Genomic DNA, 14,879 nt, shown 5'->3' with positions numbered 1-14,879 from the left:
AATGCCCCACAAAGTCGCTGCTTAGTTGGGCTTCCTCTTCCCAGATAACTTTAGCTTGTGTCAAGTTGACAAGAAATTAACTGAGACAGAAAGGTATTTTACTTTACTCTTGACTAAACGAGATTACAAGGGAAAAGAAAGAAAACCAAATTTAATAGCAATTCTTTAGCTTCAAAAGTCTCTTATTCCCACATCATGACATAGACACAGAGAGGGAGAGAAGGGGAGATAAAATCTTAACTGTGGGATCCATGTACAAGAAAAATATGGTAATTGTGATTTTGAATTAGTTTTACTTTGCTTAATATAATGGTTTCCAACTCTATCCATTTTCCTTTAAATTCTTTTTGTGTGTGTCTACCGCATTCTCTATCCATTCATCTATTGACTGACTACAGGAATAGCTCCATATCTTGACTTATGAATAATGCAGAGATAAACATGAATGTGCAAATGTCTCTGTGATCTGTAGACTTAGAGTCCTTTGGGTCTTTAGTTAGGAGCACTATAGGTGGATCATATGGTTGTGCTGTATTTAGTGTTCTCAAATTTTCACAGTAGTTGGCACCAGTTTATAGCGAGAGCTTACTTACTACTCGCCAGCATTTGTTGTCATTTTTGACAATTGTCCATTCATTTTATTACCCTATTTATTAACTAGACTTAAAATTTAAATTTCTTCAGTTCTTTGTGTATGAGGTATACTTGGCAAAAGTACTAGAGCCTGCCTCTTCAGGCTGATTATTTCCTTTGCTGTGCAGATACTTCTTATCCTATTTGCTATTTCCTGTGTCTGTGAAGTCCTTTTCAAAAAGGATTGCCTATGTCCGTATTTTAGAGTGTTTTACTTGTTTCCCTCAAGGACTTTCAGAACTTCAGATCTTACACCGAGATTTCAGATCCAGTTCCAATTGAGTTTGTATAGAGAGACATATGGATCCAGTTTCATTCTTCTACATGTGGATATACAGTTTTACATGTATGTTTTTGATAGCTTTCTCAAAAATTAGATGGCTGGAGCTATGTGGGTTTTTTTTCTGGGTCCACTGTTCTGTCCTGTCCTGTCCTGTCCTCCCCTCCCCACCCGTCTTCCCCTCCCCTCCCCCCCCCCTCCCCTCCCCTTCCGTCCTGTTCTTTTTTCTGTCCTGTTCTATTCTATTAGTGCCAATACCATGCTGTCTTTGTTAATATGACTCCGTAATATAGTTTGAAATCAGGGATTGTGATAGCTCCAGCATTGCTTTTTCTATTAAGAATTGCTTTGACTAATTGGGTTTTGTTTTGTTGTTTGTTTTCTTCCAGGTAAATTTTATGTTTTGAATTTTTTGTTTGTTGTTACTAGTTCTCTGAAGCCTGTCATTGTAGTTTTGAAGGGAATTAATTGGACTGCATCAGTTGAGACTATCGCTGTAATTTCTGTCTTTAGATCGATTTCTGCCCTGTATTACAGTTACTGATTTGTCTATGTTGAACTAAATTGGCATCCCTGGAATGAAATCATCTTGGTCATGATGTGTGATATTTCATCATGTGCTTTCAAATTTGGTTTGTAAGAATTTTATTGAGAATATTTAACGTTTCTATTCACCAAAGAAACTGGTCTTTAGTTTTTGTTAATGTGCCCAGTGGCATTCGTGTGCATCGCAGAATGAGTTTGGGCCCCTTCCTCTTTTATTTTACGAAGCGGTGAAGACCTTTTCATTTCTTCTTCAGGTTTAGTAGCATTCAGCAGTGAAGCCATCTGTTCTGGTCTTTTCTGTGTTGGGAGCTTTTCTTGCTCTGTCTCTCATTGATTGTTATTCATCTGTCTCCATTGTGTATATGCTTTTAGCTTAATTTTCATAGACTGTACATGTCAAAGAATTTTTGGTTCCGTCTAGATTTTTCAGTTTTGTATAATACAGATTTTCAAATAATTCACTCACAGTCCTCTGGATCTCACTGGGACCTATTGTAACCTCCTTTTTCAGCTCTGATCTTAGTAATTTGTGAGGTCTCTTTTAGTTAGTTTGGCTAGGGCTTAGCTAATCTTTACATTTTGTTTGTTTGTTTTTTCAAAAAACCAACTGATTGGTTCTGTGTATTTTTCCTTTAACCTCTATTTAATACCTAATTTTTATTATTTTTTTTGCCTTCTGCTGATTTGGGGATTGGATTTATCACTTTTTCCTCAGGTCTTGGGTTTGAGATCTTCCTGATTTTACTGAAAAGATCCACTCTATTTTATGTGCATGAGTGTTTTGCCTGTATGTATCTATGTGTGCCTGGTTCCTGTTTAGGACAGAAGAGGGCATCAGTTCCCCTGGAGTTACACATCGTTGTGAGCTTCCACGTAGGAGCCAAGAACTAAACCTGGGTCTTCTGCAAGAGCCATACACGCTCTTAACCATTGAGCTATTGCTCAAGCCCTGAGGTTTTTACAACTGTTATATCTACTTTAGACTCTATTTATGTCTTTACCAGTGAGATGTGTTTCTTAAGACCAAAACTAGTTGGATGTATCTTTTTTAATCCATTTAAGCAGTGTATTTTTTAATTGGTAAGTTGAAACCATTTACATTTAAGATATTTGAAGCCGGGCGGTGGTGGCGCACGCCTTTAATCCCAGCACTCGGGAGGCAGAGCCAGGCGGATCTCTGTGAGTTCGAGGCCAGCCTGGACTACCAAGTGAGTTCCAGGAAAGGCGCAAAGCTACACAGAGAAACCCTGTCTCGAAAAACCAAAAAAAAAAAAAAAGATATTTGAAAGATGTTTGCTAGTCCCTGTGATTTTGTTGGCTAGTTTTCCTGTTGGTTGGATTACTGTTGGTTATTTTCTTCCCTGAATGTGTTAGAGGTTTGCACTTTACTATGTTAGATGTGACAGATTAGTTTCTAGCTCCAGGTCTGTTTTACTTAAGAAATGTGTTCTTTCCTGCACTTCTGTGATTGAGATCGTCTCTTTCTACCCTCTGTGTATACTATTCCTTTCAGTCTCTTCTGCAGTGCCGGCTTGGTCTTTATTTCTCAGTTTTAAAAGACAGCTTTGCTGGACATAGCCATCTTAGATGGCAGCTATTTTCGGGGCTTGGAATATATCATTCCATGCTTTTCTTACTTTACGGTCGCTGATGAGAAATTCTGATGGGTTTACCTGTGTGAGTTGGCTTTTTTATAGCCTTTATTATTGTTTCTTTATTTTTGTAATACATCAAGGAAAGATTCTTCTCTAGTCATGTCTTTGTAGTATTCTAAATGCCTCTTGTGTTTAAATGTCTGTTTCTTTTGATTTGGTAAAAATCCCATCTGTTAGTTAATTGAATAGATTCTCTATACCTTCAGTGCTTTTCTCGGTGTTCTGTCTGCTACATTCTTAGTTGTGGCCTTTTAATCACATTTCAGATTCTTAGATGTTGTGGTCGTGTTTATTACACTTTCTTTCCTATGTTAATGTTTGAATAGTTTTGTTAACCTTATGTTCATCCCTGTATTCTTTCTGCTCGATTATCTGTTGCTGATGCTGACCTGAGGGGTGTTTTTGTTTGTTTGTTTGTTTTTATAATAATTCATTGAGTGTTTAGTTTCCAAAATTCCTATTTTCTTCCCAAAATCTGTTTCCTTGCAGAATTTCCCTTCCTTGTTACTACTGACTTTTTCACTATATCACAGGTTTTCTCAACTATTTTCATTACATTTTCCTCTATGTTGTTGTCTTTTCACAACCTAGATTAAATTAATCATCACTGTCTTTTTTTTCTTATAACTTATATTTGTTAATATTCTGATCTGCCCCCTTGAAATCCCACCCCTTGGTGCCACCCTGCATCCTGACATAAAAGCCTCTTTTTAAGGAAATCCCTGCCCCTTCCTCTCTCTCTCCCATCTTTTCCTCCATGAGGTGTGTACCCCTTGACCCCCCATCCCTCTCTCTCTCTCTGCCTCTCTCTCTTTCTCCTATCTTTCTCCCCCTTTCTTATCTTTCTTTTCATCTCTCTATTATAATAAACTCTCCACGTGGATGCAGCATGTGAGTTGTGAATTACTGGCCACTATCATCATGCCTGCATGATACGTATCTGCCCAGCATGCCAGCAAGTTTTCCCTCACTCATGAGATACCCCGGCCTGGCCAGGTGGGGGTTCCCCAGGTATGCATAATTCATAACTATTTGTATTTAAGATTGTTTTTTTACATGTATAACTGTTTTGCCTGAATGCATTTAAATGTACTACATGCAAGCCTGCTGCCTGTGGAGATCAGAAGGTGTCAGATCTCCTAGAACTGGAGTTATAGGCAGTGTTTACCCCTTTCATTTCAAAAATCTTTTTACAGTAACCTTTTGGAATCTTTATCTGGAATCTTACCTGTTTCTGTATCTTTGAATTCAGTAGTTGGTGAACTATGATCTTTTGAGTTATACTGTGTTGATCTTTCACGTTTCTTATGTTTCTGTGTTATGATTTGTATATCTATTGGTTTGGGTATATCTTCTGGTTGTATCTGAGGATCTTTCAGTTTAGCAGCCTGCTCTTGAAGGTTCAACACCACATCATGCCAAGCAGGAAGAAAACACCAACATCAACAAACCATAAAGGACAGAAATTCACTTAAAGTCACTTAATTGGCCCATTAATGCCAATGCCTGTAAAACAGAACAGGTAAAACTGTAGCGTGTACTGTGAAGTTTAGTGAGATAGAGGAGGTAGAAAAAGGAGAATAAATAGAGGGGAAGCAGGTTAAATAAAAGGAAAATGAAGAGGAACAGAGAACAGTGTCATAGATGAGAAGGGAAAAGAGTAATGGATTTTTAAAAGAAGGAAAAAAGAACAAAAAAAAGGGTTTCCCAATAATGAAAAATTTAAAAGATAAAATTAGTTGTATATAAGAGGAGGAATAGCCGGGCGGTGGTGGCGCACGCCTTTAATCCCAGCACTCGGGAGGCAGAGCCAGGCGGATCTCTGTGAGTTCGAGGCCAGCCTGGGCTACCAAGTGAGTTCCAGGAAAGGCACAAAGCTACACAGAGAAACCCTGTCTCGAAAAACCAAAAAAAAAAAAAAAAAAAAAAGGAGGAATAAAAATATGAAACCATAAGAATATTTAAAATTAGTAATGTAAAGTCAAAATGTTATTAATGTAGAGGGAGGTTTTAAAAAAGGAAACTCTTGACTAAACAGAAACCAAAGGGGGAAAATATTGTCTAGTTATATATATATAAACAAAGTTCACTGATAATATGAATAGGAATAATAAATAATAAAAAGCATCAACATTAAAAATATTACAAAATAAAAATATTAAAAGGTAATGTCGTAGTCACTGTTCTGTTGCTGTGAAGAGACACCGTGACCAAGGCAACACTTTCAAAAAGCATTTAATTTGAGACTTGCTTACAGTTTCAGAGGCTTAGTTCATTATCGTGATGGCAAGGAGCGTGGCAGCAGGCAGGCATGGTGTTGGAGCAGTAGCTGAGAGCTACACCCTGCTCCATAGGCCCAGAGAGACACTAGGCCTGGCATGGGCTTTAGAAACCTCAAAGGCCAACTCCATTGACACATTTCCTCCAAGGAGACCACATCTGGTCCAGCAAGGACACACCTCCTAATCCTTCTCAAATAGTGCCACTCCCTCACAACTAAGATATATGAGCCTGCCGGGAAATGGTGGTGGCTCACGCCTTTAATCCCAGCACTCAAGAGACAGGGGCAAGCGGATCTCTGTGAGTTCGAGGCCAGCCTGGTCTACAAAGCGAGTTCCAGGACAGACTCCAAAGGTACACAGAGAAACCCTGTCTCGAAAAACAACAACAACATAAAAGGCTTTGTCGGGTTGTCATCTTTTGTCTTCTGATTGTCAGACTTGGGCAACCGAATCTTGAGCGGATCTTTGAGTTTGGACATCCTCAGAATCTAAATATTTTTAAGTACAGCATTTACAACCTTGCCTGCTCAGAAACAGAACAGCCTTCCCATTGCTCTTTGGGATTAACCTAATCCACAGAGTAACTAGACACTCACTTGGGTGGAGAAGCCAGGGACCAAGTATTCACTGAGTACTGCCATCGGCCCCAGCCAGGGCTGCTCTGGGAGTGCACATTATCAATTGTAACATGAAGTCACTACGTTCCACTAATAGTTTTCTTTTTGTTGTTTGTTTGTCAAGTAGTGAATCTCTTATTAAGCAAAACTCTTACCCAGAATCCCAGCCTTTGGAGCATACTGGTGGACGGAAGACTCGGAGGGAGGGTTAATCTGGCCTGATCTGGTTATGCTTCCATCAAGTGTGATGTGATGTGATGTGATGAGGTTGTAGGGGTTGGCACTGCACAGGCAGGGTCTTTGCTGTAGGAGTGGTCCAAGTAGCCAGTCTTTTATGAGCACCATAGGCTCCAACTCTTGTTTTAGGGATCCATGACAAACCCCACATCTATGATTAACCAGAGCTCCTCTTAGGGCTGCAGTATAATACAGTGAGGACAAAGCAGGGTCCACACAGACAAAAGATGTATCAATGGAGGTGAGTTTTCCTTCCCTGGCTCAGCAGATGTGTCAAGTGTTGTGCCCAGGGAGATGAAGCCATCCAGATCCTCAGGTCTCAGCTTCTCTGGGGCTGGGAGGCAAGCATACACTAACTGTGTGACAAACTCTTAACTGCTGAAACCTGCCAAAGAAAAGCAGTTACTATAATAAATAAGTTTACATAAGTGAACTAAACAAGCTTACACACCATGCTGGTCATGGGTTCCAGATGTAGAAAACCTTATCATCCAGGAAGACAATGAATGTTTGAAGGAGTAAGGTCCTAGGAGATGCAAACAGGCCTTCCTCAGATGTGCTGAGCCCTTTCTTGCACACTGAAATCCTTGTAGCCATAATGAGGTTCTCATTGTATGCTCAGGACATGCTTAACAGTAATAAAGGGAAGGAGGACAGAGGGACCAAAAGTTCAAATCAGCAAATGTTGGCAACAGTAGACTTAGCAAATTATCTAGAGCTGTGGTTCTCAACCTTCCTAATGCCGCGACCCTTTAAGACAGTTCCTCATGTTGGAGTGACCCTCCAACCATAAAGTTATTTTCATAACATAATATCTTGTGTATTTTGATGGTCTTATGTGACCCCTGTGAAAGGGTCATTCAACATTCCCACAAATCGGTTGAGAATCATTGATCTATATGAAAACATACACTCAAAAATACTACTGGTGAATCAAAATGAAGTTCTAAAAATCTTTAAGTAATGCAGGAAGAATGAAACAGAAGAATGAGAAACTAAGACCAAACAGAAAATAAAGAGAACAATAGGCTTATGCCCCATGAGACCAGTGTGTAAATGTGATAACTGTAAGCAGCCTAAATACATTTAAAAGATAGAGATTGGCAGATGGGTTATAAGATAATTGGACCAGTGTGTAGCTTGTGGTAGATGTGTGCTTAGTGTATATGAAGTCCTGCATTTGACTCTCAGGATAAAAACAAACAAAAATCCTTAGCTCAGCCATAGCTCAACTTGGCTTGGTTTCTATTAATGATATCAGAAGGTAAAGGTAAGAATATAAAAAGTTCTGTGATACAAGTATTAATCAGAACAAAGCAGGAGTGGCTATATTAATATAAGATAAGCTAGACTTCAGAGCAAAAGACATTAAATAGGGGAAAATATGTAAGATAATCCCACCATGTTTCTATGCCAGTGTGAACTTCTATACAGAAACAAAAACTGATTTTTAAGAGAAGAAAGGAGGCACTCCACAGGTTATACACTAGAACTTCAACTCTTCTCTCAGTAACTGGTAGATCTGTTGAAACAAAATCAGCAGCAGTGAAGAACTGGACCACAACACCACACAGCAGCAGGATACGCTTTTCAAATGGCTATGGAAATTTACCAGGATAGACCATATCCTGAGCCACAAAATCAAGTTTAAATCTGGAATGGAAATTATACACATAGCAAATGCAAACTATACATTAATTTTAAAAAGTTAAGACAGGGCTGGAGAGATGGCTCAATGGTTCAGAGCGGTAGCTGCTCTTCCAGAGGACCCAGGTTCAATTCCCAGCACCCACATGGCAGCTCACAACTGTCTGTAATCCAGCTGAAAGTGATTTGACACCCTTATCCAGACATAAATGCAGGCAAAACACCAATGCGCAAAATAAAATTAAAAAAAAAATAAAGTTAAGACAGATTGGGAAGTGGCTCAGGTTAGAGTGGTTCCTGTGCAAACACAAGGATCCGAGTTCAAATCCCCAGCACCCATGTCATAACGCAGGGGTAGAGGGGCTGTTACCCCAATGCTGTGTGAAGAAAGAAACCAGCAGATCAAAGAAGGGAAGTTTAAAAGATACACCGAAGGAAATGAAATCTTTTCATTTGGGATCTCCCTACTCTTCATACCTGGTCCTTCTACAAGTTTAGAGGTCCTTCCTGCATGAAAACCTTTCATCACCTACCCCTGGGGACTGCTCATATCAGCTCCGGAATACCTTCTGCCTCCCTAAGAGGCCAGCCTCCACTGTCCCATTAGGTTCTCTGCTTACAGTTTGCTTCCAAAAAGGGTGAAAACCTCCACATAGGTAAGGACAGTACATGTCACACAGAAAGTCGCTGGTTCCCTTCATCTAAGATGAGATGTGTATTAAACACATCTCCAAATGCCATCTGCATGAATACATGAGAGCTGTATTGAAAACTCTGTCCTCTTTTTACCAGGCTTTGAACCTAGCCTACTCCAGCATTTATGGCAGCTACCGGAACTTTGTGGGGCCTCCTCACTTCCAAGTCATCTGCCGGCTGCTTGGCTACCAGGGCATTGCAGTGGTCATGGAAGAGCTGCTGAAGGTTGTCAAGAGCCTGGTGAGTTTCTCTGGAATGAGTTTTCCCTGCAGCATGGATTCCGTGGGGTAGACAAAGCCAGCCATGGGGTGGGGGTCTTTCTGTCTGGGCTGAGTCTTTTAACAGACAAATGTTCCCAGTGTAGCTTCAGACACTTCTAGAAAATGCCCTATAGACTTGCCTGCAGGCCAGTCTTAATGGAAACATTGTCTTGGTTGAGTCCTTCTTCCTAAATGACTAGCTCTTTTTAAGTTGACATCAAAATATCCTGTAGAGCCTACAAAAGAAATTGTTTGAATCTGAATTTGTGGCCACCTGAGTATAACCTCAAAGACATGGACAAAGTATGTCCATCAAAGACAGGACATTGTCTTGAACTTAACATGTAGCAAAGGCTAACAGAACTCTGAGAAGTTGTAGACCTATAGCGCATAGGTTATATTAAAGATGCATGTCTTTATTACTGTTCTGTTGCTGTGAAGAGACACCATGACCAAGGCAACTCTTATAAAAGAAAGCAGTTAATTGGCGACCTGCTTACTTACAGTTTCAGAGGGTCAGTCCATTATCATCATGGTGGAATATGAAACAGCACATGGGCAGGTGTGGTGATGGAGAACAAGCTGAGAGTTTACATCCTGATCTGCAGGCAGCAGGCAGAGGGAGCAACATTGTGAAACTCAAAGCCTCCCCAGCAACACATTTCCTCCATCAAGGCTGTCCCTACCCCAACAAGGCCCAACCTTCTAATCCTTCCAGTCTTTTTCAGATAATGCAACTCCTCAGTGATTAAACATTCAAATAGATGGCCTATAGGGGCCATTCTCATCCAAACTACCACACTTAACTACAGTGTAGAACAGTGGGCATTTGCACAGCTATGACCCTAGGAACCACTCACACTTTATGGACTGATCTGCCCCAACATACTTGAAAGTTTGAAAAAAAAAAAAAAAATAGGAATGCTGACTTCCTATGGCTGAAAACAAAGGTGTCATGATCTAGCCTGGAAACCATCCTAAGCCTGTCAGAGGACATAGAAACTATCGCTTCTGGAGCTCCTGGCACTCTTGGTGTTGGCAGTGGGTCTGCATGGGAGCTACATGGGAATGTGAACTCTTCTGCTATATTTCCTGGCCAATTGTGTCATAGAAGGGAAGTTGTATTTATGAGTATGAATATAGTCATCTCTGTAGATACCTGGTGGAGACTTCTATGCTTCCACGGGTGGGATTTTATTCCTTAGACAAACTGAGTCTACAGTCTTGGTCATAACTGTGTATTCTGCTAATGAACTAATTTTCAGGGCACACACTTGCCACAGCCTTCCATGAGAATGGATGCTGGTAGCTAACAAAGCCTTTGTGTCTTGTAGCTGCAAGGCACAATCCTGCAGTATGTGAAAACTCTGATGGAAGTGATGCCCAAGATCTGCCGCCTTCCCCGACATGAGTACGGCTCCCCTGGTGAGCAAGGGTGTTTGGAGTACCCCCCATGAGTACATCCCTGAAGAGGAGGGAATCGAGTTGGAAGCTATTGAGAAGAATCAGATTTGTCTTTCCCAGCAGATAGGGGGAGATTAAGAAGCCCAAACCATAATTTGCCTGTTTGTTGAAGAAACAAGTACACTTTACTAGTAGGCAGCAGGCAAGTGTGCAGGATGTTACTTTGAGATTACTGTTTGCAGTTAAGGAAGCTGAGGGATCCAGCTTGTCAGCCAGCAAGGATTTTGATATTGTGGTATTAAAAACACTGTTATCCCAGATCCTGAAAATAATCGCCTACCAAGAAAGGCAGAGGGCGCTTAACTACCAGGTCCTATTGTCCTTTTGGCCTTAATGGGGAAAAGCATTCAGAGCAGCCACAAGGCCCTGCTCCTTATTCCCTCCCCTGGCCTCTTACCCATTTCATAGTCTAGTAGGTCTGGAAAACATTCTGCCCTGTCTGGCTCACAGGCTGCAAGAACTTCACCAAAAGTCCTTAGATGTGTACTTCTGGGTCAACCTACATGGCCTGCTGCAGGCTGGTATGAGGCCATCCAAATAAATATCCATAATGATGTCAGTGTTGCTTTAGGATTAAGTTGGACCTGGGACACTCTGTCACTCATGAGTGCCTTTTATAAACACTTACCTGATAGCATTTTCTCCAAAGGTGGCATCAGTTAGTTACTTTGGTATCTCTGTGACCAAATACCTCTGAAAAGTAACTCAGGGGAAGAGAGATTTATTTTCGCTCAGGTTTAGAGGGTTCTGTTCATGAACACTTGGCTCCATGTTTTGAGGCAGAACATCACAGTGGCAGGATCATATTGAAGAAGAGGCTCTTTGCCTTTTGGCAAACAAAGCAGACAAAGGGAATATGGAAGAGGCCAAGGCAAAATACAGCCCCCTAAGACATGCTCCCAGTGTCCCCTTCTTCCAACCAGGCCCCATCTTACCTCACCTCGTAGTAATGCCGTGATCAAGAGATGAATCTGTTCATTAGATCACGATAATCTAGTCGTCTGAAAACACCAATGCCAGTAGAGGTATGCTTCACTACTGTTCCCCGTGTGCTTCTCGTCTAGTCTTGTTAATGGACTTGAGCCTACACATGGTGCCATCCTGATGAGCAGCCAGCTGATGTGGCTGCGCTCCCAGATACAGTTGGCATTTGAGGGACCTACTCTGCCATCGTAAAAGAAAGTAACCATCAGAGTGGCCCTGGCTTAGAAGAGTCCTATTTCATCACTTCATTGATAGAGAGCAGATAAATAATGTTAAGGCAATAAAATTACAGATGGAAATTTAAATGCTGAAGAGAAAGCCATTAGATCAGATGAGTCTTGGTAGAACACAGATCAGTAGTTGACATTATTAAATTTTGCTCATGCTTGTTGAGGGATGGCCCAGGTGAAAGGGTTTCCACTACACTGGGTAGCTAGATAGTAGTGCTGCCACGTGGGAGATGGCAGGGACAAGACTGAGGTGAGCAGGAGAGTGGATTCTTGAGAAGACATTGAGGGCTGACCTGTGTCTTAAGTGGTTTGAAGTGTGTTAAACCCAACTTTGTTCTCAGGGTAGTTTGGGCTCTTACTCGGATGTCGTAGTAGCCTGCCTATCCATTTTTGACCAGGTTGACATTGGCTGTATGGCTCAAGTTAGCCATATTGGCTTGTGTATTCTTGTGCTGTGTTACAGTGTCCAGGCATTGGCAAAAATGACTAAAATGCTGTGGGAATTCAGAGAAAAAGTATGCCAAGTTTTCCCACCAATAGGAAGTTAGCTGCAGGGTTTTCAGATATTCTTTATCAAATTAGACACACTACTTTTGGTGCCTGTAGAGATACAGAGTTCGTCAAACGCCTTATCTGAATCCTCTAGAGATGATGCTCTGGACTCTCCTTTATTCTTCTGGGGTGGTGGCAGCCTCTGTCATCATAGCCTTCTCTGAACATACTGAGTTGACTGAGAAGGGTGTCAGAGACCAGCCCCTGTGGTCTCAAGGATGTGCCAAGTGATATAGACCATTGTTGCCAGAAGGATGTGGCGATCTCCACAGCCAGGCCGTGTCAGAATGGCAGGTGCTAGTGCTCTCCCTGAAACCTCCCCCAACATTCACTTCTCTACCACAGGCATCCTAGAGTTCTTCCACCACCAGCTGAAGGACATTGTGGAGTATGCAGAGCTGAAAACTGTATGCTTCCAGAACCTGCGGGAGGTGGGCAATGCTGTCCTCTTCTGCCTGCTCATCGAGCAAAGCCTGGTGAGTTCTCAGTTCAGCCCACCCCAGGTGGTCAAGGTTCTTCACTGCTGGTGACAAAGGATTTTTTTTTTTCCTTTGGGAGTTCTTTAGTAGGATATGGGACAGGCAGTGTTGCAAAATATCATTTTTTTCTCTTTCCAGTTTTTCAAGACAGGGTTTCTCTGTGTAGCCTTGACTATCCTGGAACTTGCTTTGTAGACCAGGCTGGCCTCGAACTCACACAGATCCACCTGCTTCTGATTTCCAAGTTCTAGGATTAAAGGTGCACCACCACCACCCAGCCATATCACTTTTTCATGGCTGTTTATTGATTCCTTACATTTGGGAAAGAAGAATATAATGTGTTTGTTTCAAGAGTGTTTTTCAAGCCCGGGCATGCCACATTCCTTTAATCTCAGCACTCAGAGGCAGACGAATCTCTGAGTTTGAGGGCAGCCTAACTACAGAGCGTGTTCCAGGACAGCCAGGACTACACAGAAAAACCCTGTCTCCCACCCCCCAATAAAAAAAGTGCTTTTCCTGTAGGCCAGAGAAGTAGCTCAATAGGACATTACCACTATTCCAGGGAATTCTGTGGACAGACTATGTAATGTTTATTTTATACTAATGAGAAAAGTATAACTTTTCTGCACCAGACCTTTGTAATCTTTTTCACCATGAGACACCCTTCCTGGGATAACTTTCTCCACTCTTCTTTAGTCTTTAGAAGAAGTTTGTGACCTGTTGCATGCAGCTCCTTTTCAGAATATCTTGCCTCGAGTCCATGTGAAAGGTGAGTGTGCATCATGAACCAGAGTTCACATTACACTGTGCAGCCAAAGCAAAAGGCCAGTGTTCACAATTATGTTGGTACCTGTTCAGTCATAGCTAGGGAGGCCCTGTGGGGAGTGTCTAACATGGTTAGTATTCATTAACTGAAGTATTTATGACCATAATGACGTCTATGATTTGTTTCAAAATAGCACAGAAACAGGGAAGTGGAGATAATAAAAAAAGAATGACCACTAAGTTAATAGTTGTCACAGGCAGTCATGAGTAAAGAGGATCATTGTACTGTTTTGCTTTACATCACATTTAGAATTTTCAGTGAGTTTTGAAAACTGCACATTAAATATTTCTTTCATGCTTCCCCATTCTGTTGGCTGATAATTGCATGAAAAACTTACACTAGTCCAGCAGATTCCAAATGGACACATTCCGCAAGTAAATAAATCTATCAGCTTGAATTGAAGTTTTAAATGAGCTAGTTTAATATACTGTATATTTTAATATAATACAATATACTCTTTCCAAAGAGAAATCTGCATCCATGGAGTTACCTTTTAAAAAATTAAAACTTTTGCAATTGCTTAATCTTGCGTAAGGACAAAGCATCATAAATTGTTTTCCCACACAGAGGGGGAAAGAGTTGATGCCAAGATGAAAAGACTGGAATCCAAGTATGCCCCACTGCATCTTGTTCCGCTGATTGAAAGGCTGGGAACCCCACAGGTAAGGGGAGCTGTGGTTGCTAGGGATTGCACACCGGGTGGAAAGCCACATCAGACCGGTGGAGGGGTTGGAACCAGCGAGAATTTATTTGGAGGTCAAAAAACTGCTTAGATCTCCATCTCCAGGGGTATCCATCCAGAAGGTTGGGAGGATTAGAGATGGTTATGTAGAAAGAGTTTAAACATCTATCTCAGGAGCAAAGATAGATGTACTCAAAAGATGTTACCTGTTGTCATAGGTCACTCTTTCATGAACAAAGCTTTTTTTCTTTTTTTTCGAGACAGGGTTTCTGTATAGCTCTGGCTGTCCTGAACTTGCTCTGTAGACCAGGTTAGCCTTAAATTCAGAGATCTACCTGCCTCCTGAGTGCAGGGATTAGTGGTGTGCACCACCACTGTCCTACTGTACAAAGCTTTTTAATTGGGGTTTCTTCTTAAAAGAGATTGTAACAAAAGGCAAGGTATCACAATAAAGTTTACCCTAGAGCTAGCATATTTAATTGTTGGTACCATTGCCATTTTGAACCATGTTTGTTTTTTTGTGGACTCTATGTTTAGTGGTAGATTTTTTGTGATTACCAAAAATATCTTTGGAAATTGCCATATGACCTGGAGTTATAGTTGCTTGCAGTTAAGGATAGCTTTATTTCATTCTTGACTCGACTAGACCATTTTAATCTTTAGGACATACTTAATTGCTGATTTAACGTGGGAGCCCGTTCTCGGGTTCCTCGTGGCTTTACCCAGCAGGTCCGCATAGAGGATGATTAGACCACGGGCCTAAGTGCAGGTGTCTGAGATGGTCTGCACTTGGCTGTGCTGGGGGAGGA

General features: G+C 41.3%; 1 protein-coding gene across 1 annotated transcript in view; it reads left to right on the top strand.

Moving 5' to 3' along the window:
• Cyfip1 (cytoplasmic FMR1 interacting protein 1) overlaps window positions 1-14,879 on the top strand; it is a 96,529-nt gene that overhangs the window by 77,760 nt on the left and 3,890 nt on the right. Inside the window, 5 exon segments of the mRNA XM_052762513.1 lie at window positions 8,690-8,833; window positions 10,188-10,278; window positions 12,429-12,559; window positions 13,259-13,331; window positions 13,956-14,050. Of these exon segments, the coding sequence (XP_052618473.1) occupies window positions 8,690-8,833; window positions 10,188-10,278; window positions 12,429-12,559; window positions 13,259-13,331; window positions 13,956-14,050 (534 nt within the window).

The sequence above is a fragment of the Peromyscus californicus genome, unplaced genomic scaffold (assembly GCF_007827085.1).
Source record: "Peromyscus californicus insignis strain IS unplaced genomic scaffold, ASM782708v3 Scaffold_4__1_contigs__length_199733344, whole genome shotgun sequence".
NCBI lineage: Eukaryota > Metazoa > Chordata > Mammalia > Rodentia > Cricetidae > Peromyscus > Peromyscus californicus.
This window is presented reverse-complemented; position numbering and strand designations above follow the sequence as displayed.